The following is a 27,997-nucleotide window of genomic DNA, read 5'->3' on the forward strand; positions in this document are numbered from 1 at the left end:
CTTCCTATAAATGGAACATATGTGTCCTTTTGTGTCTGGTTTCTTGCACTTAGCATAATGTTTTCAAGGTTCATCCACATTGCAGCATATACTTCATTCCTTTTCAGGCTGAATAGTATTCCACTGTGGGTATATGTCACATTTTGTTTATCCAGTAATCAGCTGATAGGCATTTATATTGTTTCTAGTTTTTGGTTATTATCAATACTGTTGCTAAGAGCATTTGTATACAAGTTTTTGTGTGGTATACATTTTTAAGAAGTATATAATCTTTAGGTTATGAGCTAAATACCTGTACTCAGGAAACTGGAGACTGGAGTGTGTGCATGTGTGTGTGTGGGGGTCTTGTGTTTATGTGTCTGTCTTTCTGTGTGTGGGGCCTGGATGTTTACAAATAGCCTCTGCATTTAAGAAGAGGCCAGAAGGGCTGAGTCAACTCTTAATATATTAGCTCTACTACACATGCTTCAACCCTCCCTGGCTACATGCCTCACCTTCTATTCTGAACCACAGAGTAAGTGAGCCCAGCAGGGTGGGAAATGAGCCGTGACATTCATGCCCGAAGAAGCCAGTGCACATATATACAATGTATATTTCTGTTATGCTTTTGGGATGAAAGGAAATGTGATATGCATCATTTTATGACTCAATAAAAGTGACAGGAAAAACCCCGCTCTTAGGCTGGGGAAAAAATCGTCCATCAATCAATGGAAGTGATGATACCCAAATATTACTTTGGTTAGAAAAATAATCCCACATGAACTCCCACTTTTCTCTCCTTTGGGTCCTAAAACTTTCATCACTACACTGCAGTGCATTTATGCAGAAGAGCATGTGGTGAGCCAGAGGGCTTGTTCATCAGTGTCCTCTGGTTTTCTTCCTAGTGGCCAATCCAGTTTTGGTCTTCCTCTGCGACTGTGATTTCCATTGCCTATCACTTGACCTGGGATGGTTGTGAGGATTCTTCCTTCCCTATCTTCATTCTAAAAATGAATCTGAACACTCTTTGTTACCTAATAATGCAGAGCTAGGCTATGCAACTTTGTTATCTCATTCTGGATAAAGGTAGCAAGATGAGTTGGAAATAAATATAGGAAACCAAAGGGTAAAAAATGTTCTCCAGGAATAAGGGAAATCTAATACAGAGGAAGAGACAGAGATACAGTACTCAACTAAAAGCTGGCCAGCTCTGGCCCAATAACACTGCATGTGACATATTCAGGTATACTTTTATAAGACAAGAGATTGTGTACCTGCTTGTTGAAATATCCTCAAAAGGGTAGAGGATCTCTCCATTGTTACAGATTTCACAGATGAACCCCTTCTGGCTACAAAGACTGCAGCTGTACACATGTGAGGAGGCAAATTTAATGACCTTGCCCAAGAATGGAGCCAGCTTTCCCTCTATCACCTGTAGGAAGAGAAATAGAACAGGGAAGAAGCAAATTTGTTGAGAAGTCTTGCAGGTGCAGGAGGAATTCCTTTCCTTTACACAACAGGAAAACCTCTAATTATAATTTCTCAGCAACTCTGAGAAAGAAAAGACATAGTATTTTCGCTCCAAAAGAACTCTCTGGCTTAAACCACTGGAGGTTGGAAAATGAAGATGTTGAAATTTCTTTCGTATTCCTCTTTTTTTTGTAGTGTGTTGTAGAGGACTGAGGACCAACAAATGAGGAACCCTACTTTCACAGACTAACTTGACAGTTATCGTGCGGTATAAGAGCAGTGTGGTCAATTTCCCAAAATAGACTGAAAACATATAGAGTAAGTACTAATGTAGTATTTTATGTTGTACATTCAATAATATCTGTTTTCTGATGAGTTAATAGTTTTTTCACCATCTCCCCTAAGAACATGTAACAAATGTGCAAAATAGGTTTCTCTTGCTGCTGATCATTATAATAATACACAGAAGCTACAATTTGGCAGTCTGAATGCTGTATTTAGCCTCAAGATTTTTTAAAAAATCTCTTAGTGTTTAAAAAAAATAAGACAATTTAATAATTGGAAGGTTTCACATAAAAATCCAGATTTTTGGCTTCTTTTGGAAAATCATTAGATCTGGAAAAACTAGGCCTGAATTCCAACACGATGATGATCCTGGCTGTGAGTAGAGGCTGCTTGCTCCTGCCGAGGCACGTGCTCTTCAACTGACAGTTGTTCCCATGAGGCCCCAGTGTCCTGAGTCTGCCTGCCTCCCACAGTCCCCTCACCTGCTAGCCTGCAAACATCCGTGAGTTTGGAGCCAATGGTCCATCAGAGCCCTCCTCACTTAACTAATACTGCACGGGCTTCAAAGACTTTGGCAGTTCATACACTAACAAGATAAAATTTGCCTTTATTTCTTTCTCATTGATGCATATGCATATACATGCTGATTTTGATATAAGAAAAAAACGAAGATTAAATTTAACTTGGAAAGAGCTAGAAATGTATACTTTCAAGTGAATCATAGTTAAAATGATAATTTTACATAAAAATAACATCTGAGAGCAGTAAATCATATTTAAAGAGATATTAGAAGGCCAAGGTGAACAAATAGTAATAGCTGATAATACAAAAATAAAAGACTACAAGTAATGTAATAATGTATTTTGCAATTTCTTTACACTAACAATGAAATATGTGAAAGAGAATGTAAACAAACAATCCCTTTTAAAGTCACATCAAAAATAAAATAAAATAAAATACTTAGGAATAAACCCCACCTAGGAGGTGAAAGACTTACATACTGAGAACTACAAAACCTTAATAAAGGACACTGAAGATGATTCAAAGAAATGGAAAGCTATCCCATGCTCTTGGATTGGAAGAATTAATATCGTTAAAATGACAATACTGGGCTTCCCTGGTGGCGCAGTGGTTGAGAATCTGCCTGCCAATGCAGGGGACACGGGTTCGAGCCCTGGTCTGGGAAGATCCCACATGCCACGGATCAACTGGACCCGTGAGCCACAACTACTGAGCCTGCGCGTGTGGAGCCTGTGCTCCACAACAAAAGAGGCCGCAACAGTGAGAGGCCTGCGCATCGCGATGAAGAGTGGACCCCACTCGCCGCAACTAGAGAAAGTCCTCGCACAGAAATGAAGACCCAACATAGCCAAAGATAATAAATAAATAAATAAAATTTGAAAAAAAAAAAAAAATTGACAATACTACCGAAAGGATTTGGGTACTACAAAGCTACAGTATTCAAAACAGCATGGTATTGGCACAAAAACAAACATATGGATCAATGGAACAGATTAGAGAGCCCAGAAGTAAACCCACATACCTATGGTCAATTAATCTTCAACAAAGGAGGCAAGAATATACAATGGGGAAAAGACAGTCTCTTCAGCAAGTGGTGCTGGGAAAGTTGGACAGCCTCATGCAAATCAACGAAATTAGAACACACCCTCACACCATACACAAAAATAAACGCAAAATGACTTAAAGACTTAAATATAAAACATGACACCATAAAACTCCTAGAAGAGAACACAGGCAAAAACATTCTCTGACATAAATCGTACCAATGTTTTCTTAGGTCAGTCTCCCAAGGCAACAGAAATAAAAGCAAAAATAAACAAGTGGTACCTAATCAAACTTATAAGCTTTTTTTTTTTTTTTTTCGGTACGCGGGCCTCTCACTGTTGTGGCCTCTCCTGTTGCGGAGCATAGGCTCCAGACGCGCAGGCTCAGTGGCCATGGCTCACAAGCCCAGCCGCTCCGTGGCATGTGGGATCTTCCCGGACGGGGGCACAAACCCGTGTCCCCTGCATTGGCAGGCGGACTCTCAACCACTGCGCCACCAGGGAAGCCCAAACTTATAAGCTTTTGCACAGCAAACGAAACCATAAACAAAATGAAAAGACAACCTACGGACTGGGAGACAATATTTGCAAATGATGCAACCAACAAGGGCTTAATTTCCAAAATATACAAACAGCTCATACAACTAAAAAAAAAAACAAACCCCAAAACAAAACCCAATCAAAAAATGGGCAGAAGATTTAAACAGACATTTCTCCAAAGAAGACATACAGATGGCCAATAGGCCCATGAAAAGATGCTCAGCATCGCTAATTATTAGAGAAATGCAAGTCAAAACTACATTGAGGTACCACGTTACACCAGTCAGAATGGCCATCACTAAGAAGTCTACAAATAACAAATGCTGGAGGAGGTGTGGAGAAAAATATCCTGTGATAAACCATAATGAAAAAGAATATATATATGTAAAACTGAATTAACACAACATTGTAAATCAACTATACTTCAATAAAATTTTAAAAAATTAATAATGTATTTTGCAAAAAATCAAGCTATACATAATACTGGAGATAAAAACTAAAGTGGTTTATGAACATCACTACTGAATAATCTCATGATGTTTTAAAAATGAATATAATGGTTAAATCTAGGGAAGGGAACAAGTTGGAAAAGCATGTCTTTCACCTCGTATATGGTTGTTTTGGCATTTTTAAAAGCAATGTATATTATTTTTGTATTGATGCAGAAATGGAACAGAAGAACCAGGTTTACTGCTTTATAAGAGTGTTGTTTTTTTATTTTCTTAATAAAGGGGGTAGAAATTATGCTGGCTTTTTTTCTTTTTTTTGAGTCAAGAAAGCACATTTTCCACCATTTTAAAATTTATTCTCCTCCCCATTACCTTTAAGAAGCCATAGATAAGACCTCCTTTTATTTATGTTTTCTCAAGGACCATTAACTCCAATCAACCCCAGGAAAGTGTGCTCCTAATACCAACACATGATATACACTTTCTAAGAAATAACCACTACCAAATCTTATACCCAGTGGGGTTATTTATAAATTGTGGTAACAATACTTTAGCTGAGTTTTGTTTTACTTATTTTACTCTTTTCTAAACAACCAAAGTTAATGACACATTTAAAGAGAGGCACTAACAAACTATAGTCCATTTAGGGGAAAACATCAGGATACAGAACTCACCTGGTCTGGAAACCAGATGAGTAAAGGTTGTTTTAAGGAACTGAGGATGAGAAGAGAACACCTTAAGGAAGACATGAGAGTTATCATCTAGGATCTAAAAGAGAAGATTGGGGCATCTTGTACATAAAGCTTTTTCTTTATCTAGAAGATTTTCTTGGTACAAAGCGTAAGGGGTATGAACATTTTGAAGTCTTTTGAAATATTTCACCAAATTTACAGTGCCAGTAATTTTTATTTATTCCTATCTGGATATTTTAATAAGCTTTTAAAAATTAATTTGGGAATTGATATCTTCACAACATTTAGTCTCCCTATCTCCATTTTATTAAATCTTCATTTATTAATAATACAAATTTGTTTTTTTCCTTTGTATAAGCCACTGACTTCTTTTTTGAATTTTATTTTATTTTTTATACAGCAGGTTCTTATTAGTTATCCATTTGATACATATTAGTGTACATATGTCAATCCCAATCTCCCAATTCATCCCACAACCACCACCACCACCACCACCCCTCTTGGTGTCCATACATTCTCTACATTTGTGTCTCTATTTCTGCCCTGCAAACCGGTTCATCTGTACCATTTTTCTAGATTCCACATATATGCATTAATACACGATATTTGTTTTGCTCTTTCTGACTTAACTTCACTCTGTATGACAGTCTCTAGGTCCATCCACGTCTCTACAAATGACCCAATTTCGTTCCTTTTTATGGCTGAGTAATATTCCATTGTATATATGTACCACATCTTCTTTATCCAGTCACCTGTTGATGGGCATTTAGGTTGCTTCCATGTCCTTGATATTGTAAATAGTGCTGCAATGAACATTGGGGTGCATATCTCTTTTTGAATTATGGTTTTCTCTGGGCATATGCCCAGTAGTGGGATTGCTGGGTCATATGGTAATTCTATTTTTAGTTTTTTAAGGAACCTCCATACTGTTCTCCATAGTGTAAGCCACTCACAGTTGTTATTTAGGTTACTTTAAGGTTAAACTTTTGTATAATATTTTTTCTTATCAGCTATTGCTGGTGTATTAGAATATACTGACATTTGTGTCCATCTTATATACGACTATATTACTAAATGTGCATGAATGCCTATCATTTTTAGGCATGATTCTTTTGGGTTTTCTGAAGGAAATAATTTGGTCCCTTCCTTTCATGTTTCATGTCTTATTGCATCATGCAGCACTCCTAAAACAATATTAAATAATAATGGTGTTAGTGGACAGTCTTGTTATTTCAATGAAATCAAACTATATAGAGTCTACAGTGAATGATTCATTTTCTCCATCAAACACATATATCTTGTTATGCACCACATTCTATTGATTCCCTTTCTCTTTTTATTTATTTATTTATTTATTTATTTATTCATCTGTAAAAATTTATTTATTTATTTTTGGCTGGCTTGGGTCTTCATTGCTGCACGTGGGCTTTCTCTAGTTGTGGCGAGCGGGGGCTACTCTTCACTGTGGTGTGCAGGTGTCTTATTGTGGTGGCTTCTCTTGTTGCAGAGCAAGGGCTCTAGGTGTGTGCGCTTCAGTAGTTGTGGCTCGTGGGCTCTAGAGTGCAGGCTCAGTAGTTGTGGCGCACGGGCTTAGTTGCTCCTCAGCATGTGGGATCTTCCCAGGCCAGGGCTCAAACCCATGTCCCCTGCATTGGCAGGTGGATTCTTAACCACTGCGCCACCAGGGAAGCCCCTCTATTTCTCTTATTTATTTATTTATTCATTCATTCATTCATTCATTTATTTATTTTGCAGTACGTGGGCCTCTCACTGCTGCAGCCCCTCCCGTTGCGGAGCACAGGCTCCGGATGCGCAGGCTCAGCGGCCATGGCTCACGGGCCCAGCAGCTCTGCGTCATGTGGGATCCTCCCGGACCGGGGCACGAACCCGTGTCCCTTGCATCGGCAGGCGGACTCTCAACCACTGCGCCGCCAGGGAAGTCCCTCTCTTTTTAAAATAACAGCTTTATTGATATATAGTTCACATAACATGTAATTAACCTATTTAGAGTCTACAATCGAACATGTTTTAGTTTATTCAGAGCGTTGTGTACATATCATCAACTTTTCCCCAAAGCCCCATACTCATTAGCAGTCACTAGTGTTTTCTCCCTAACCCATCCCCCAAGCCCTAGGCAATCAATAATCTACTTTCTGTCTCTACAGATTTACCTACTCTGGATATTTCATGTAAATAGAATAATATAATATGTGGTCTTTTATGACTGGCTTCTTTCACTTAGCATAAGGTTTCAAGGTTCACGTTGATTCTCTTTTAAATGTCTCTAGTGTAAGTCTTTTTCCCATCCTATCTCAAGCTTTTATCACCCCTCTCTAGATTAATGAAATAATCTTCTGGTTTTATTTCTGGATAATTGTCTTTTTCCTTTGATCCATCCAGTATACTAGTCAGTTTTAGACATCACTTTCATTGTGTGTCATCTCTTCCCTCAAACCTTTGGTTGAATTCTTATTTTATCATTAGTAAAAACTCTTCATTCGTTCATGCCAGAAAATTACAGTGAGTTACTATTCTCAGTTATTGATACAAGTGTGAACTAGACAAAACTGCAGCTTACATTTTGCCTGGTATATGAGTGTCTCCATAAGCTGATTCCACACTATCTATCCAAATTCATTTTCCGTTTCTTAATATGTACGTTCTGTTGCGAGGAAAGTTTCCCCGGTGTAGAATATGCTTGTTCTTGCTCCTGTGCCTTCACCCATGTATTTCCTCTATCTGGAGTTTCACTTCGTCTGTTAACACTTATTTAAATTTCACTCAGGCTTTAAGGCTCAGATCTATTCTGGCTTGATCTGGAGAGCCATCTCTGGCTACTTAACCTGCCACGGATCTCTTGTGCTTCATATAATTTATTTTTACATCACATAATTTAATATAAATAGAAATTGATGTTCCTTTGTATTTTTTTGCTATTGTTTAACATGTGATTGTTTTCCTTGTCCAACTGTAGATTGAACATATAAAAATGGAGATACTACCTATAAAGTGGTGATTTTACCTATAAAAGTATAATGGTGATTTTACCTATAAAAATGGCAATTTTATATGGAGCAACCTAAGAGAGTGTAAATTGTCAGGCACCTAAGTTCTTGTTGATGGACTGAGGATGCTTTCCAGTCTTTTGCCTTGGCTGTAGCAGTCATATCTTTGTTCTGTTGTTGTGTGACAACATTTTGAATCATTCTGCTGTGTGATTTAGGGAGGAGCACAAAGAACACATGGACTTGGTGGCAGTTCAGCTATTCAGAGACCCTTTCTGCTTCTTTAAACTTGAGTAACTGCTCTTCCTATTTGTCAGCTGAGGTTCAGGGCCATGTTCCAAAGGGCTGAAGCTTCTGGAAGTTTTTCCTCCAGAAAAGTGAGGTAATATTCTATAAGTTTATTTTAGAATTGACAAACATTTCTTTAATATTATAGAAAGAAAAACTTTATACTGATACATTTCAAGGGGTAAAGGTATATTTGGAAGGTTTAAATCTTGTCTTTGAATATAACAACTAGCAGCACTGGGAAGCTATTCTGGTCTAGAGGTTTCATCACTAAGAGAAGCAGGCTCCAAGTGTGACATCTCCTAGGGTTCTTTTTAAAAAGCAGATATATGTTTACTTGGGATAATCGCTTAAAAAGAAATCAAGTGTCTTGACTCCCACCATCTCCATCTGCCCTCAAGAATCCTGCTTTCCACTCCCACTTCCTAGCCATCTTGGTGGAGACTTAAGGTTGGGACCATATACCACAAACAATAGGAAGATGGCAGCTTCAAAGAAGACCAAAGCCCAGGGAGCCCCTCTTTTTCACTCTTTTCCTGGTCACAGGTTAATATAACTTTATATCAGTCCATCACAAGTCACAAGGCCATTCATCTTTAGCATTAGAAGGCTGGTGGTTTCAGTTAACCAGGTGGTCATTTGGATATGTTGTAGGTGCTAGTGAAACAGACCTCTGAGATGAGGTTTGGTTATCCCAGGTTTAGTTATTTTCCCCAAAGTGTCTCTCTACGTGAACAAAATCATGACAAAGTAATTAGCAGAAAACACATGTAGCTCTTTGTCTCTCTCCTCAATCTCCCTCACCTTTGCCGTATACCAAATTGCCATATCTCTTTGAGAAAAGGGTGAAAGAGTTTGCTTCTGTTTTCTATTAAACTTAATTTCTTGTATTAAGGAAAATCCTAGTCTGATTCATTTAATTTGGGAGTGTTGCATATATGACTATTCCAGAGGTATCATAGTGACCTGGTGTTCAAAGAATGCACACTTCCGTTTGTAACTTAAAATTATGTGTCCTTTTATTGCACTGTAGGATAAAGACAAAATGCAATAGCAAGCTGGTATCTTCAAGATTTTTCTATTTTTGTCTTTTGCAGTCTCTCTACAAATTCTTTTCACTCTTATCATTTCAGGTACTTCTAGAACTCAAGGAATAGTCAGATATCACTCTCCCCGATCCAGCTAACTGACAAATATACCAAATATGCTTATGCTTCTTGTGGGACAGCAGCCCACGAAAGCTGCCTGGTCGAACTTCCAGCTCAGGGATACACACATTTTCCCCCCTCTTCTATTCTGGTCAAGATGGTCAGCATTGGAATTTGAGGCCTATGGCTTTCTTGCAGACTAAGACAACAGACTTTATTTGATTTGCTTTCTTGCAGACCAATCGAAAATTACAATTAAGTTAAAAAATAACCTAGTGCTGCCTTCTCCAAACCACAGTTTCAGAAACAGCTGCTTATTACTCATGTGTGGCACCAGGAAATTGCAGTGTCATGTTCAAGGTCTGTAGCCAATAGAAATCTGTGGGATTGGGAAAAGGGCACAAATGATTCTTTTATGTCTGTTACCTTCACTCCCTCAGCACCACCACAAAGTTCAAAATCTACAGGGGGCGAGGGACAGAGCACTGGGGACTTGGACAAGAAACAAGAAAGAAAAAGCTCTTTCTCATTGGATTTATGCATCGACGAACTCCTTCCCCCTGATTTGTCAAGTTACCTTCCATTTCAATACAGGCATTCCTCAGCCATTGTGTAACATCTAGATTCTGGACAACTGTTGGCAATACGTTGATGAAGAGGGCTGCTGCACTTGACAAATGGCCCCTCCTCTGAAAGTCTAACCAAAAGACCCCATTCATGTTAAATAAAGCCACCTGCCACTCACTAGTAACAAGCTAGCCTGGTTACTAGTGGAAGAATCAAAATTGTCACGCATTGTAAAATGATTTCAAATATAATTTAGGTTGCATTTGCTTGGCCAGAGGACTATGAAAGGCTGCACTCACTATTTTCTCTCTGAGTGACATTTCTCAGCGTTAACAGGTGGGGACAGTGACGTCTAGTGATCTAGGCCAGGTGAGTTCCTGGAGAGGTAAGAAAAACAGCCTATGGAGTCTGCCCAAGTTTGAAAACCTAAACCACAGCAATAATATTCTGAGTTCTCATTCAATTCTAAATTTTACTTTTTTTAATTGACATATACCGTTATATTAGTTTCAGGTGTACAATGTAATGATTCGATAGTTGTATACACTGTAAAGTCATCACCACAGTAAGTCTAGTTAACTAAATTTTACTCCTTTTAATAGTAAGTTCTTAAAAATAGAAAATAAAGAGCATACTACCACATTATTTTTCTCAAAAATAGAAAATAAAAAGCATAGGGAATTTTGTTATTTCAAAAAGTTTGTTAAAACCCCCATTTCCCCATAATTAGCCTTTGAGCTCCTTATCATGGCTTAATGCTGGGATGTTTGTATATAAACAGAAAACTGTGTCTTCTCTAATTAGCTGCTCCACACCCTTCTTTATCCATTATGGGACTGTTCTAACAGGACTAAGATTTTGGCTAATCAAATACTTCACTGAGGGTGGATTATGATGTCACCAATTAGCTCTTATCTGATCCTCTCCCAAAAGTGACAATTTCTACTTAGATATTGGAAACTATGTGATAATTTAATCTGGGTTATCTGGGTTAGTATAATTGGGTAGATCTGTAAGTGGTCATCACCATTCCTATCAAATTATATTTTGCTTCCTGATGGAAACTCTCTCAGGGAATAAAAGATAAACAAATTTCAATTTTCTCCAATGGCTGAATGGTAAAGCTGAGCCCAAGAACATAAATTTCTTATTCACAAAAGTATACGGGGGGACCTCCCTCGTGGTGCAATGGTTAAGAATCAGCCTGCCGGGGCTTCCCTGGTAGTGCAGTGGTTAAGAATCCACCTGCCAATGCAGGGGACACGGGTTCGAGCTCTGGTCCAGGAAGATCCCACTTGCCATGGAGTAACTAAGCCCATGAGCCACAACTACTGAGCCTGAGCTCTAGAGCCTGCGAGCCACAACTACTGAACCTGCATACAACTACTGAAGCCCGTGTGCCTAGACCCGTGCTCCGCAACGAGAGAAGCCACTCCAATGAGAAGCCTGAGCACCGCAACGAAGAGTAGCCCCCGCTCACCACAACTGCCCACGCACAGCAACGCAGACTCAACACAGCCAAAATAAATAAATAAATAAATTTTAAAAAAGAAAAGAAAAAAAAAGAATCTACCTGCCAGTGCAGGGCACACAGGTTCAAGCCCTGGTCCAGCAAGATCCCACATGCTGTGGAGCAACTAAGCCCATGCGCCACAACTATTGAGCTTGTGCTCTAGAGCCCGTGAGCCACAACTACTGAGCCTGCGTGCCTAGAGCCCGTGCTCCGCAACAAGAGAAGCCACCGCAATGAGAAGCCTATGCATCGCAACAAAGAGTAACCCCTGCTCGCCACAACTAGAAAAGCCTGCACGCAGCAATGAAGACCCAACACAGCCATAATTAAATAAATTTATTAAAAAATATATATATATATACACACGGGAAGGGGCCCATTTCAGTTTTTCTGCACTATGGAAAGTGCCTCAAGGGGTGTGGCCTCGTGAAGCCACAACCTCATGAAACTTCAGTAGAAGCATTTGCAAACAGTAAGTACAATTATGTGGCCCACATATTCTGAGCCCCAAAGCAGGCCACATGGTCTCATATAAGTGCATGAGTATTATTTAGGGGAAAAGAGATTAAAATATTTTAAATTGAGACAGTTCCAGAAAACTCTCATGGTATGGTCAGCAGAATCTTACTCCTCTATTGAGTTGATTAGCTATGTGTCGTAAATAAATTGTATTTAGGTCTCTAGTATTCATTTTGGCCCTAGTTATGTCATTATTACTCACTGAATAGTAAACAAGGAAAGGCTCTAAGTGGTTTCCTTAACTCAGCTTCCTTACTTAATATATGAGAAAACTAAGGCCAAGAGAGGTGATGTGAACTGTCTAAGATCACCCAGCTGGGCTATGTCAGATACCCCTCCACCCCCTTAAGCACCCTGCACTACTCTAGGAAGGGGCCTTTCTGAGGGCATCTGGGTCAGAGCGCAGCCTGAGAATTCTGAGGTCACTGGATGCCCACTGATCCACCATATAGAAATGGAGGACTTCTAAACTGACTCAGTCCCTGCCTGGAAACAAGATGCACAGTCTGGTCCAGGTTTACTCCCACAGTCCTGATCTGAACTGGATTTGTCTTTGGCTTATGTAAAGATTTATTGTCCAACATACTTACTACTTGTATGAAAATTCTCTTAAGTCGTCACATCTTGTGTGAATTTCTGAACATGGAGTATGATTCTTATTATTGAGTGAATGACTGGGAAATTCCTCGATTAAAGTAACATGAAATTCTGTGATGAAAATGGACTTAACATCAACTTAAACCCTAGGCTATTTACCAAAACTAGAGAAGTAATTTAATTAAAGAAGCAACTACAGCTGGAAAAAAACAAAGCAAAACAAAGCAACTCCCCAAATGCATGTATGTGGGAGAAATTGAAGAAATATGGCTCTTCAGAGAGGACCTGAGTAGAGGCCAATGGAGGACATCTTAACAGAAAAACAACAAAAGACCACATGTTTAAAGGGACAGAGAAATAGAGGAGAAATAGGAGCAATATTCCCTGATCATATAAGGGAATGACCCACTAAGGGTTAGGAGAGACATAAAAGGCAGAAAGAAGGGAAGAAGAAGTACAGAAAGGGTGGAGTTAAAAAAAAAAAGTTAAAGAAAAGGGGAAAGCAATTCAGATGATCACAAAGAGGAAGAAGAAAAAAAGGATTGAAGCTGATTTAGATCTGAAATGGGAGCTAGACATCTTGGCTTCTATTCCCAGTTTTTTCCCCACTAAGCTGTCTGACCTTATTAATAAGTCACTTAACTTCTCCATGCCTCAGTTTCCTCATCTACAAAATAAAGTGATCATACTAAGTCATTCAAAACTAGATGATCAGTAAGGATTTCTCTCAGCTTGAAGATTCTATGATTTTGTGATTAACAGACAGGGAAAACATCAAAAGAAGCTTGTTGAATACCCCCAGGAATGTAGAAAGGAAATATCTGGGGAGATAGATAAAAGGTGAGTTTAACCAGACTAATTAGAAGATACCCAAGGAAATTTTCAAAAGAAGTGAAATAATGTCACCAGCTTTTTATTCCTCTGCTCACTGAGCACCATTCAAAGAGGGAGTTAATGCTTTTTAGGAATCATCCCCTCCCAGGTGTGCAACCAGATATCAGTTTTCCTGAAGAAGTCTGCAAATCCCTTCCTTTCATCGATGCATTTAATTAGTTAATGTTTAGATAGAACTTAGGGATGAAAAGTACAATATACATGTTCAACATTATTATTATGTAACAGCTTTTATGAGACCAGAAATGCCTAAGATTAAATGAGAAACCAAAATGAGTTCCTGGCTAGAAGGTTGTGATCTAATAAATTGCTGGGTTACTGATGTGAGGAAAAACAAACCTTGCATATAAATTGAAATAGGTGCTCTTTATTAGCTTGCATGCCATTGTCTTAAGAATGTGGGTACTTTTTATTCTTTGCCTCAAGGTGTCAACAAGTAGCAAACCACCAGTCAGTACTGATTATGACTACATACATCCTGTTTTTTGAGAATATTATCTGCTGTGTTTGTGCTGTTTACGCTGGATATCTGTAGACCCAGGGTATGGATTCAAATACATATGGGAATTTAGTACACAATAAAAGTGAGGAGAGAGAAATTATTTAATAAATGATGTTGGGACAACTGGTTAGCCATCAGGGGAAAAAATAAAGCTGAATCTCTAACTCATTTCATAAAAAATGTAATTCCAGATAACTGGAAGATTTAAATGTAAAAAGTAAACCATGAAAGTATTTTTAAACTATAAAAGTATTAGAAAAAATGTTAGAAAATGTTTATGTGGAGTAAGTATTTTGTAATCTTAGAAACCATAAAAAAGTGATAAATCTGAGTATACAAAATTAAAAATCAGTACAGTACAAAATACCATTTACAAAGTCACATAACAGAAAACTGGGAAATATATTTCCTATTTATGTAAAAAGAATGCTGATTTCCTTAATATAATTTAATTACAGGTTAATGAAATAAAAAGGCAATTCACAAAAACTACGTATAGCCAATATAATATAAAAAAGATACTCAACCTTACTTACAATGAAAAAAATCAAAATCATAGTGTGAAGTTATTTTTTATTTATCAGAATCGCTAGGATTAAAAATATTGTTTACACAGAAAGTTAATGTGGATGGAGGAAAACAGTCATTCTCAAGACACTGAATGGAAGTAAAAATCGGTTCCACCTTTTCAGAAGGCAAGTGGCAATATACATCAAACTGCAAAGCATGCATACCCTTTGACCTGGTAGTCTCATGTTAATGAACTTACCCTACAGACTCATTCACACAAGAGTACAAGAAAATGTATGAGGGTGTTCACTGCAGTATTGTTTCTAATAGAGAAAAACGTCACAGATTAAAAATCAAGGTAACTCTATACTATGCAGCTAATAAAAGGATGAGGTAAACCTTTATATATACTGAACATGCACATATGTCCAGATGTCCACAGTATAATCTTAAGTGGAAAAGGCAAGATGCAAAAAGGTAGTACTGATCCCATTTGCAAAAAAATTAAATATTCACATTTGTGTATAGAGATGTCTGGGAGAAGACAGACTGGCTATAGTTAAACAAAAGCTACCTCTGCAGAGTGGGACGTGAGGGAGAGAAAGGCAGATGTTAAAAACAGAATTCTGCAACCACCAGAGAAATTAAGATAATAATTCCATTTATAATTGCATCAAAAAGAATAAAATACCTAAGAATAAATTTAACCAAGGAAGTGAAAGACTTGTACACTGAAAACTGAGACATTAATGAAAGAAATTGAAGATACAAAGAAATGGACAGATATTTCATGCTCATGGATTAGAAGAATCAATATGGTTAAAATGTCCATACTACCCCAAACAATATACAGATTCAATGCAATCCCTATCAAAATTCCAATGGCATCTTCTACGGAAACAGAACAAACAATCGAAATATTTGCATGGAACCACAAAAGACCCTGAATAGCCAAAGCAATCTTGAGAAAGCTGGAAGCATAACCTGCTCTGATTTCAAACTCTGTTACAGAGCTATAGTAATCAAAACAGTATGGGATTGGCATAAAAATAGACACATAGATCAACGGAATAGAAATAAACCCATGCATATATGGTCAATTAATTTATGATGAAGGAGCCAGAAATATACAATGGGGAAAGGGAAGCCTCTTCAATAAATGGTGCTGGGGAAGCGGGACAGCCACATGCAAAAGAATGAAACTGGACCACTGTCTTACACCATTTACAAAATTAGCTCAAAATGTATTAAAGACTTGAATGGAAGACCTGAAACCATAAAACTCCTAGAAGAAAACATAGGCAGTAAGCTCCTTGACATTGGTCTTGGAGATGACTTTTATAATCTGGCACCAAAAGCAAAGGCAACAAAAGCAAAAATAAACAAGTGAGACTATATTAACTAAAAAGTTACTGCATAGCAAAGAAGACCATCAACAAATGAAACGGCAACCCCTGAATGCAAGAAAATAATTGCAAGTTATTATATCTGATAAGAGGTTAATATCCAAAATATATAAAGAACACATACAATTCAACAGCAAAAAAAAAAAAAATCTAATTTAAAAATGGGCAGAGGATATGAATAGACATTTTTCCAAAGAAGACATACAGATGGCTAACAGTTACATGAAAAGGTGATCAACGTCACCAATCATCAGGGAAATGCAAATCAAAACCAAAATGAGATATCACCTCACACCTGTTAGAATGGCTATTATCAAAAAGGCAAATAACAAGTGCTGTTGAGAATGTGGAGAAAAGGGAACCCCGTGTGCACTGTTGGTGAGAATGTAAATTGGTGCAGCTATCATAAAAAATGGTATGGAGGATCCTCAAAAAATTAAAAATAGAACTACCATATCATACAGTAATTCCAATTCTGGGCATTTATCTAAAGAAAACAAAAACACTCACTTGAAATATGCACCCCCATGTTCATTGCAGCATTACTTACAATAGCCAAGACATGGAAGCAACCTAAGCGTCCAGTGATGGATGAATGGATAAAGATGTGGTGTGTGTGTGTGTATACATATATATATAGTGTGTATACATATATAGAGTGTATACGTATAGTGTGTGTATACACACACACACAATGGTATATTATTGAGCCATAAAAAAGAATGAAACCTTGCCATTTGCGACAACATGGATGGATCTTGAGGGCATTATGCTAAGTGAAATAAGTCAGACAGAGAAAGACAAATACTGTACGATCTTACTCATATTTGGAATCTAAAACAAAACAAACCAGCTTATAGATACATAGAAGAGATTGGTGGTTGCCAGAGACAGTAGGTGGGGGGTAAGTGAAGAAGGTGAAGGGAGTTAAAAGGTATTGGGATGCCATTTTGGGGAATATATCTTAAGGAAATAATTTAATATTGGATTGGCCAAAAAGTTCGTTTGGTTTTTTCCATAAGATGGCTATAGTAGCACTTAGTTGTCTTTAACTTCATTCAAAACAATTTTGTTAGATTGTATTGTGACAGTTGTCATATCAGCATGCATTAAAAAAAAGACTTATCAGGACATTCCTGGTGGCGCAGTGGTTAAGAATCTGCCTGATAATGCAGGGGACATGGGTTCGAGCCCTGGTCCAGGAAGATCCCACACGCTGTGGAGCAACGAAGCCTGTGCACCACAACTACTGAGCCTGCGCTCTAGAGCCCACGAGCCACAACTACTGAAGCCCACACGCCTAGAGTCCATGCTCCACAACAAGAGAAGTCACCACAATGAGAAGCCCGCACACCGCAACAGAGAGTAGCCCCTGCTCGCCACAAGTAGAGAAAGCCCATGCGCATCAACGAAGACCCAACACAGCCATAAATAAATAACTAAATAAATAAATAAATTTTAAAACATAATAAAATAAAAAAAGACTTATCAAAACTGGTAAATTTTTGTGTAGCCATTTCAATATTGAAGATGGAAGAAAAACAACATTTTTGGCATATTATGCTTTATTATTTCAAGAAAGGTAAAAACGCAACAGAAACGCAAAATAGAAGATTTGTTTAGTGTATGGAGAAGGTGCTATGACTGATCGAATGTGCCAAAAGTGGCTTGCGAAGTTTCATGCTGGAGATTTCTCCCTGGACGATGCTCCACGGTTGGGTAGACCAGTTGAAGTTGATAGGGATCAAATCGAGACATTAATTGAGAACAATCAACGTTATACCATGTGGGAGATAGCCGACATACTCAAAATATCCAAATTAAGCAATGAAAATCATCTGCACCAGCCTGGTTATGTTAATCACTTTGTTTGGGTTCCACAGAAGTGAAAAAAACCTTCTTGACTGTATTTCCGCATGTGATTCTCTACTGAAACATAATGAAAATGTTCTGTTTTCAAAACAAATTGTGACAGGGGATGAAAAGTGGATACTGTACAATAATGTGGAATGGAAGAGATCATGGGACAAGTGAAATGAACCACCACCAACAATACCAAAGGCCGGTCTTCATCTAAAGAAGGCGACGTTGTGTATATGGTGGGATTGGAAAGGAGTCCTTTATTATGAGCTCCTTCCGGAAAACCAAACGATTAATTCCAACAAGTACTGCTCCCAGTTAGACCAACTGAAAGCAGCACTCGATGAAAAGCATCCAGAATTAGTCAACAGAAAACGCATAATCTTTCATCAGGATAACGCAAAACCTCATGTTTCTTTGATGACCAGGCAAAAACTGTTACACCTTGGCTGGGAAGTTCTGATTCATCTGCCGTATTCACCAGACTTTGCACCTTCGGATTTCCATTTATTTAGGTCTTTACAAAATCTCTTAATAGAAAAAGTTTCAATTCCCTGGAAGACGGTAAAAGGCACCTGGAACAGTTCTTTGCTCAGAAAGATAAAAAGTTTTGGGAAGACGGAATTATGAAGTTGCCTGAAAAATGGCAGAAGGTAGTGGAACAAAAGGGTGAATACGTTGTTCAATACAGTTCTTGGTGAAAATGAAAAATGTGTCTTTTATTTTTACTTAAAAACCAAAGGCACTTTTTGGCCAACCCTATACAAACTTCCATTTATAAAATAAATAAGTCACGTGGATATAATTTACAGCATCATGACTATAGTTAATGATACTGTATTGCATATTTGAAAGTTGCTAAGAGAGTAGATCTTAAAAGTTCTTATGATAAGAAAAAAGTTTGTAACCATGTGTGGTGATGGATGTTAACTAGACTTACTGTGGTGATCATTTTGCAAGACATACAAATATTGGAAATTACATTGCGCAACCTGAAACTAATATAATGTTATATGTCAATTATACCTCAATTTAAAAAATCTATCAGAGAGATTCAGATAAAGATGATAACTTCTTAAAAGTAAAGGAGTAGTAGTAAGAGTGGAAAGGGAAGAAAAATTTTAAGAAAAAATTTAGTGGTAACATTGGAAGAGCATGTTGGTGATTGTGTGAATGATATTTGTAATAAAACGTTAAACTCTTTTGATGTTTGACTGCAAATAGCTTTTAAGCCTCACACCTGCCTCTTCTTGTGCCCCACACCTGGGCAAGCTGATAGGGAAGCCCATGCACCTACAGGAGATTCAAACCACCCAATCTCCTGTCCTTCTATGTCAGCCCTCACCCAGGCCCACCCCCTAACCACAATAAAAGCCTCAAGCCAGTCTGCTTTCCTTTCTCTCTCCAGCCATTTTGGACCAGCTTGAGACTGCCCTGCTCATCCCATAAACCTCAATTATGTAAGTAATAAAACTTTTTGCACCATTTTTTAATGTTTAAATTAATATGAATTGCCACTTTTATAAATGCTTAAATTGTTAAAAAAACAATGACAGTGCTACAAAGCATGGCTTTAGAAATAAATACACGTAATTTGCATATGCATGTATATAAGCATTATGAAAATGTAGAGAACGTTCAATTTTTTTGGTATTATATGACCTGTGTTTCCACTTATCTTCATGTTTATTTTCACAAAAGTTCTTGAAAATTGCCTATCAGTGAACCTGTCATGGCCACATAAGACTCAATGCTTGTATCCAAGGAGACCTATCTGTCTAATCAGAATGTTCCCTGACTTATGGGTTTTTTAGGTTTCAGAAGGTAACATTGCCCCGTTCAATTAGCATGATTTATAAGATATGCATAGTGTCAATAGCCATATCTAATACTAGGCAATTGAAGCTTGGTTTTTGTTCACATAATTATCACTGAATTCTAGACATTTAATCTTATCTTCTTAAATACCTAACTGGGAGTTAGTAAGTAAGCAATTGGTTAGGATGAATATTGAAGTTTTTACAAATCTCACTTAAATGTTTTAAATGCCCTTCTCCAGCTTTGCTGGGCCAGAGCTTTTCCCCTCCTGACCTATCAAAAATGACCTTCCCCTCACTGCTCCATCCCGAGGCACGTTACTTGATTTTGATCAGCTGGTTGGTCTCGACATTCCAATCATTTTAGATTGTGTTTTTGTAATCAACAGGAAGAGAAACAGAATTGGTATCAGATTTTAAAAATCCATTCCCCATCTATTCAGAGGTCACAATCATTTCACATCACCCAGGGCACTATGCAGGAGAAGTATGTTGCCCAGTCTGAACACTTTTACCACTTAGTTTGGTGTCAATCCAAGAAAAGGTCAACATACTGACTGACGTGCCTTGGACTTGGCCTTAAGAAAGAGAGGAAGATGGTGGTTTTACAACAGGAGGACATTCAAAGATAAGATTAGGTTCAAAGAGAAAAAAGCATTCTGAATAGTATTGCCACCTGTGACACATTTAGAGGTTCAGTAAAATCTAAATGGAAAAGTGCCCTAAGGTAGGAAGCCCAGTAAACAGTCAACTTTCCGGAGGGCTGAGGGTGGACGGTCTGTCATCTGGTCCAGCATCTAACACCCTTCTCCACACCACCCCGGTGGCCTGCCTTTCTTGGTTCTATCATCTCTGTACCACTGGGCTGGAAGAAGAGAGAGACTCTCCTCTAGATTCATTCACTACTGCTGGTAGGCAGCTCTAGCAAAGGGAAACTCTCCACTAGGTCAGAATTTTGTATGAGTTGTAGAGGTTTGTTTTCCTTGCGTTTCCTGTCCTTCAGGAGCATGGTTCATTGAAAAAGGTTTTCACTTAGTCCCTCACAATGCCTACCCCACCACTTATTTTTTTTATTTTTTTTTTCTGCGGTACGCGGGCCTCTCACTGTTGTGGCCTCTCCCGTTGCGGAGCACAGGCTCCGGACGCGCAGGCTCAGTGGCCATGGCTCACGGGCCCAGCTGCTCCGCGGCATGTGGGATCTTCCCGGACCGGGACACGAACCCGTGTCCCCTGCATCGGCAGGCGGACTCTCAACCACTGCGCCACCAGGGAAGCCCCTCAGTGACCTTTTAAACATGTGTGTGAAAATATCTGTTCTCTTGGTCTCCAGCCTCAACCTCTGCAGCCCATTCTCTATGCCATCACGAGAAGGATCTTACTAAAATACAGATTTGACCGAACGATAAGAATAATGACATCAGCTGTTGCACCACCCTCACAGCAGTGATTAACTGTTAATATGTGCCAATCACTGTCTTAAGCTTTTAAATTCATGACCTCCTTTAAGATAACGCAAGTCAAGCACTTAGAACATTGGCAGGCACACAGCGAGCATTAAATAAATAACTATTATTATTCGCAAGACCCCTGAAGGTCAGTATTTTTATCGTAACCAATTTAGAGGTGATAGAACTGAGGCTTAGAAGGATTGAGTAATTTGCCCAAGGTCACCCAGCTGGGATGTGTAGAGTAGGGAGCTGGGTTCCTGGAGCCCAAGTGCTACACATTAGGCTTTAGTGCTGTCCTAGAGCTGGCATTTCTTTAATGAAAACTCCCGGAGGCCTCTTTAGCCCCTATGGGATGAGCTCTCAACTCCTTAGCAGGCCCTACAAGGGCTTCCACAAGCTAGGTACAGCCTGTCTTTCCACACTTGCTTCCGGTTTTTATCTGCCATTCATCAATCTCCTGCTCTCTAAACAACTACCATTCATTGCTATGACCATGTATGAGTTCTGGATACTTCTGTATCTATTTCCAATTCTTACTGCAACTGTCCAAACTAGTATCATACTCATTTTACATATAAGTAAACTGAGACATAGGAAGATTACGGGACTTGTTTCATGGTCAGAGAGCTCATCAAAGCTGGAGTCTGAACTGGGTCGTCTGATTGCAGTGTGTGATCCTCCCTACTGGGCTGCCATTCCCCCCCTCAAGTCACATGCTCTCATACCTGGCTCAAGTGTCACCTAGTTTCTAAGGCCTTTTTGACTCTGGCCACCAATTTACCCCTCTTGCTCTGCTGCTTTCCACAGGTATAAACAGATGACTAGTTAAGGAAGAATGGCTCTTGCTCTATTTCTATTCTAGGCCTTTCCAAGTGCATTTGACCTCTGCATTAGAAAAGCTGAAACTGAGTACTTCTGGAATATTCCTAGGGCAGGCCCTGGAATGGCAGCTCTGTCCAAACAAAATGGCAGGTCTTTGGCCAGATGGGGTTATGGGCTAATGGCATGAACACAGAGGGCAAATGAAGAAGTTGCTGCCAGTTAAACACCAGGTGTACTTTAGCAGAACCTCTTGGGGCTGTGTGATTCATGCACTCCTGGGACATGGATAATTCCTGAGGGATGAGCTAGCCAGCTCCTCAAACATGAGGACAATTGGAGGATGAATTCTTTGGCAGCTGGAAAGGCCGTAGTGGGCAATTTTTGAACTGCTCTTGAAAAGCATTTTATCATTGGAATAGCTAACATTCTTGTTGATTATGCAGAATGAAAAATACCAAAGCATTTGAACATTTGGTACATGTTCAGTTCCTTTGGTACCTCAAAAGTGAGTATTAATGTGCAATCTGCATAAGTCTCACAACTTGGGAAGCGGCTGGCTCTGCAACGACCTCCCAACAAACTATGGCAGCATTCCGTTGTGATCATTCAATCATACTTGTATTTAAGATTATAAAATAAGTCACTTGATTCTTTAGCACACTATTCTTCCATAAATTTAAACTACATACATGTTTTAACTCCCAAGCTAAAAATTCTCATTGTTAAGAAAAAGTACAGAAATCCAACTCAGAATCGGCACAATTATTAAAATAATTTACAAAGTATATTGGGTGGACAAGGTGATTCCAAAGTTGATCTACAAGAATAAAAGCGCGGGCATGATAAATCAATTTTGTAAAATGAGAATATGAGATTGTATTTACACTATCAGACATCAAAATATATCATACAATTCAAATAATTGGTGCTGGCATCAGAATTGCTATTGAGGAAGTGGAAGTGACTGCTCAGAAACAGATCCCAGAACACACATGTAATTAGATTATGATAAATATGGAATAAAAAGTAGCACAGGAAGGACTGATTATTTAAAAAAAGGAGCTGAAATGACTGCTTACCCATTTGGGGGAAAATCAAACTACATCCTCACTTTATATCATGAAGTAGACTAAATCCTGGACATTTATTAAATTATTAAACATATAAAATTATTTTTAAAAGACAAGAAAATGCAAATGATCATTATCTGATCTAAGCATGGTGACAGGCTTTTCAGGCTTTAAAGCCATGGAAAAATATCTCACAAGGGGAAAAATGGACAGATCTGGAAACATAAGAGTTAAAACTTCTATTTACCAAAAAACATCATATATAAAATTCAAACAACCAAACTAGGGAAAATACCACACTTAAAGTGTTGATAGCCTAATATAGAAGGAGCTCACATAAACTGAAAAAACAGCCTACCCCAAAATGGGCAAAAGATATAATCAAACAACTCATTAAAAAAATGGAATTAGCAATAAACATATAAAAATGTTTAGGCTCACAAATCATAAAAAGTAGATATGCAAAGTCAAAAAGGAGAAATTTTTTTTTGCCTCTAATATTACCAAAGAGTTGCAGTTTTTAAATGACAATGGCTAATGCTCCAGTGATATAAAGAGAGAATTTGCTTACACTGTTGGTGTGGGTATAGATACAGTAAATTGTATCTAAAGCTTTTAAAAAGTTCAAACTCTCCACTCTAGTAGTTACTCAGGTGAATTTCTCTTAAATAGTGAGAAACTAAGTGATTCTGGCACAAGGATGTATATCATAATATTATTTATAATAATACAAAATTGGAAACCCCAAAATGTCCAATAAAAAGGAGGTTAAACTAACTACAGCAATGGGATCTTAACATAGGAATTAACAATCTTCAGAAGCAGTGGGTATTTTTAAGTTATAAGCAAGATAAAAATTTATATGCTGTAAAGAATGGCCATGTTTCATACCTACGAATGCATAGAAAAGAACTCGCTGGATGTGTGTCTCAGTGTTAACTGTGGTGGGGGCTTATGATAGCAGCAGCAGCAACTAGCCCTGGCCAGGTCTGATCTCCTTCAATCCTCGCATCACCAGTGCAGGGATCTCACCACCCCTGCTTTTATAGATGAGGACACTGAGTAGTGGGGCTCAAACTCAGGTCTTCAAGGGCTGCGATCTGAACCTCTCTGCCATGCTGCCAGGATGGTTATTTTCTCTCAGTAACTGCCTATACTTCCCAAATTCTCTGCAATGAGTATGCTGTTATAATCTGGGAGAAAAACACCACTTTTTAAAAAGTGAATTGGGGCCAAGAGGCCCCTGGAAGTTTTGTGTTCTGTGCCCTGACAGCCTGCGGTATGGGAGACTGTTCTGCCACTGAGTCCTCTCACTCTTCCCCCTGGCTCTGGGTTCTCCTTCAATTTCCATTTCCATTCCCTTTCTCCTACTCATTCCAGTGTAAGTCTCGGAGTCACTTTGCCTAGTGAGGGAGCAAAGCCCTTGGGGCATGGCAGAGCCATCCCAGGGCTGGTCTGGCCTACTCATTTTCTTTCCTTTGCCTCCCTCTTTTCCTCCCCTCCTGCCTACCCTTAGCCTTTCCAGCACCCCGTGAGAGTAAGCCTGGTTCAAAGTTCTGGTTTAACAAAACAAAACAGGGCATCCTGGGGTTAATTCTGGGCTGGCCTTTCACAGTTCTATGATTAAATTGCATTTTTCAGTGGTTCTGCCTTTAAACTCAAACTCTTTTAAAGAGAAATTTAAGGAGAGCAAAACATAGGAAACAGTGCCAAATGCCAATAACATATTTTAGTCATTTGGGGAATGGGCAGCTTTAGAAACCACAAATTCCCACTTATGCAAGGGCTACTTGAGCTTTTTCTTTATTGCTTAGTGACAGAAGCCTGGCTTTAGACCATGGTCAGAGTTGTTCTGTTTTCTTTTCTCTCTCCGAAAACAGTTATAAAAGGCCTGAGCTATCACAATGAGAGTTGGCTACTCCTAGAGCTCTAATCAAATAACAAAAATCATTTTCCACTGATGTAGTTAGTCCAGATTAAAAGGCAGATCCAAGTCTATGTCTTGGTACCTGCTATACCTGCTCAACAAGCTCAGTCACGCACTCAAAACTTGGGAAGCTCCACACATGTGACTTCACCACCAATTGGCAAGGCTTTGGTACCATGCGTTCAGTTAGGTATTCTGTCTCCTTTCTCCCAAATAAAATAACTGAAAAGGGAAGATAAGATGTGAGTATTGTTTTGTGACTATGCTTTCCAAAACAATGGCTGGCACAACACAAAATGGAAAGAATCCCAGAGAGCTCTCTTCTGTGGCCTTAGATCTATTCTGATCATCAGGGACTATGAACCCTAATGCCAGAATCCGATGATGAGGTTCTTCTAAGCCCCTGGAGCTAGATTAAGGTGTGGCCCAGCCAGTCCTGGGGCGTGAACTGGTAAACTGTACTACATTCTCGCCAAATAAATTGGAAATAAGGAGCCAGCGAGGCTGGGTTTCCATAGCCACTCCTTAAATTACTGGTAATTGTGCACTAGTCCCACTTGAGGATAAGAAGATAGCAATGATATTTTAAAACAGCTTCCTTATATAGAGTACTGAGCATTTTGGTAGTAAGCATGTGTAAGGTGTACAGAGTAACTACAAGCCAGGGAAATAGTTCTGCAATGAAGCAGCTGACAGTCATCTGCAGTAGTAGTCAACTTACATGGGTGCAAGAGATTAATTTTTGTTAAATAAAGACTAAACTCAACTGATTCCATAAAAATTGCAAACAAAAAGCCTAGAGAAAATAAGAACTATAGAAAAGTTGGAAAAAGATGCAAATATTCTCAATAAAATACTAGCAAATTGAATCCAGCAACATATGAAAAGAATTAGGGGTTTCCCTGGTGGCACAGTGGTTGAGAGTCCACCTGACGATGCAGGGGACACGGGTTCGTGCCCTGGTCCGGGAGGATCCTACATGCCGCGGAGTGGCTGGGCCTGTGAGCCATGGCCGTTGGGCCTGCACATCCGGAGCCTGTGCTCCGCAATGGGAGAGGCCACAACAGTGAGAGGCCCGTGTATCACAAAAAAAAAAAAAAAAAAGAGAGATACTATGATCAATTGGGATTTATCCCAGGGATGCAAGGTTGGTTTAACATCTGAAAATCAAACAATGTAATAGTTTGATTACATTAAATTACCACATTAATAGAATAAAGGACAAAAACCACATAATGATCTCAATAGATGCATAAAAAGCATTTGACAAAATCCAGCACCTCTTCATGATAAACACTCAACAAACTAGGAAAAGAAGCCTGTATTAGGTTGAGGAAATAACCTGTCTATGAAAAAGTCAGTTCATCCTGAATGGTGAAAAACTAAATGCTTTCTCCTCTAAGATCACGAACAGACTCACCACATCTATTCAACATTGTACTAGTGGTTCTAGCCAGGTTAATTAGGCAAGAAAAAGAAATTTAAAACTCCAGATTGAAAAGGAAGATGTAAAACCATCTCTAGTCTCAGATGACAAGATCTGGTATATAGAAAAGCTAAAAACATTTTGCTGACATGCAAGTCAAAAAAAAAAACTTTTATATTTTTTAACAAGACTTTGTAACTATATTCAAGTATGGTGCTTATACTCTTGGAGAGTCTGAACGGTTAACACTATCCAGTTCAGAGTTATGGAAACATTTATTAGGAATTCCATTCAATAAGCTAAAAAGATAATGTTACTGTCAGAGCATGTAATAAATTCCTCATTTTCAACATAAAGAGGTATATATGATTTTTTAAAATTTATTTAATTTATTTATTTTTGGCTGCATTGTGTCTTCGTTGCTGTGCGCAGGCTTTCTCTAGTTGCGGCGAGTGGGGGCTACTCTTCGTTGCGGTACGTGGGCTTCTCATTGCAGTAGCTTCTCTTGTTGCGGAGCATGGGCTCTAGGCATGCGGGCTTCAGTAGCTGTAGTACGCGGGCTCAGTAGTTGTGGCTCGCGGGCTCTAGAGCGCAGGCTCAGTAGTTGTGGTGCACGGGCTTAGTTGCTCCGTGGCATGTGGGATCTTCCTGGACCAGGGCTTGAACCCATGTCCCTGCATTGGCAGGCAGATTCTTAACCACTGTGCCACCAGGGAAGCCCAAATGTATTTTTATTAGTAGAAAATCAGTTTCTCTTCCCCTATCTACTAAACCTATTAAATACTATTTAAGTACATATTGAAAATAGGTTTAAAGAGTATCAATGAGTAGGATGCCAAATTATTAGCTGCCTGGGTATCCACATATTTCAGTCTGGCCCTGTCTCCTGCAGGTACTCTGGGTCATGGCTACTCCCAAGAGAACAAAGATGACATTAGTGTGATAGGTCTGTTCCAGCTCCCCTTGCACTAGATCATAAAAGACTGCATATGGACATGGGGCTTAGAGTCAACAAGAAACAAGCTATTGCCATCTGCTGCTAAAACTGAGGCCAAAGGGTAGATGAGGATGAGAACCTACACGTCTCCCTATAAAGATCATTTAAGGCACAAGGGAAAGCCATGTAAGGGAGAAGGCTACTCAGACATCTTAAAGTTAGTAAAATAAAAGCTCCATGCAAGCCAGTAATATCCACTGAGAGTGATCCAGGTGCTTGGGAATGTCTTGGTCTGAGCCTAGTTTATATTCTTTTCCTTAGAGCAGTGACAATGGCAGTGATCCTGTTGCTTTGGGTTTGCTGGCCAACGCTAGTCTTGAACTTGCCAGATCTTCCCTGGCTAACTCGTACATATTCTGAAAAACCACCTTAAATCCTGCTGGAGTCCTTGAAGTTTGCTTTTTGTTTGTGCTTTCGCCCTATAGTTAACCCTTCTAACTCTAGTCTTCTTGACTTTGGGCATTTTGGGCCTCCTGCTTTCTCTTTTACAGATCTTTCTGTATCTCCAAATGGCCTCTTTCTAGACCAACTCTGAAATCTCATGTAAAATACTAATGTGTTGGTCAAAACAATGAAGAAACAGAGACAGAAAAGTAACAACCTTTTAAAATCTTCTTAAATCTGTCCAATTTTTTTAGCTTCCCTTTCTCCTGAGTCCCAGAAACAACTGCAGCTACATTAAAGAAAAACAAAACAAGAAT

The 27,997-nt window shown here is 38.8% G+C and overlaps 1 protein-coding gene across 9 annotated transcripts in view; it reads right to left on the reverse strand.

The window, feature by feature from the left end:
* Positions 1-27,997, reverse strand: part of PLEKHM3 (pleckstrin homology domain containing M3) — a 193,118-nt gene that overhangs the window by 35,821 nt on the left and 129,300 nt on the right. For 7 of the 9 annotated variants that reach the window (XM_081242662.1, XM_081242661.1, XM_081242659.1 and 4 more), the window contains one exon: positions 1,254-1,411. In XM_081242662.1, coding sequence (XP_081098788.1) covers positions 1,254-1,411 — 158 coding nt within the window. Of the gene's footprint in view, positions 1-538; positions 996-1,253; positions 1,412-18,337; positions 18,426-27,997 lie in introns of those variants that run through there. The other 2 variants (XM_081242664.1, XM_081242658.1) reach the window with 2 other exon arrangements.

This window comes from Mesoplodon bidens (genome assembly GCF_964165515.1).
Source record: "Mesoplodon bidens genome assembly, chromosome: 8".
Classification (NCBI taxonomy): Eukaryota; Metazoa; Chordata; class Mammalia; order Artiodactyla; family Ziphiidae; genus Mesoplodon; species Mesoplodon bidens.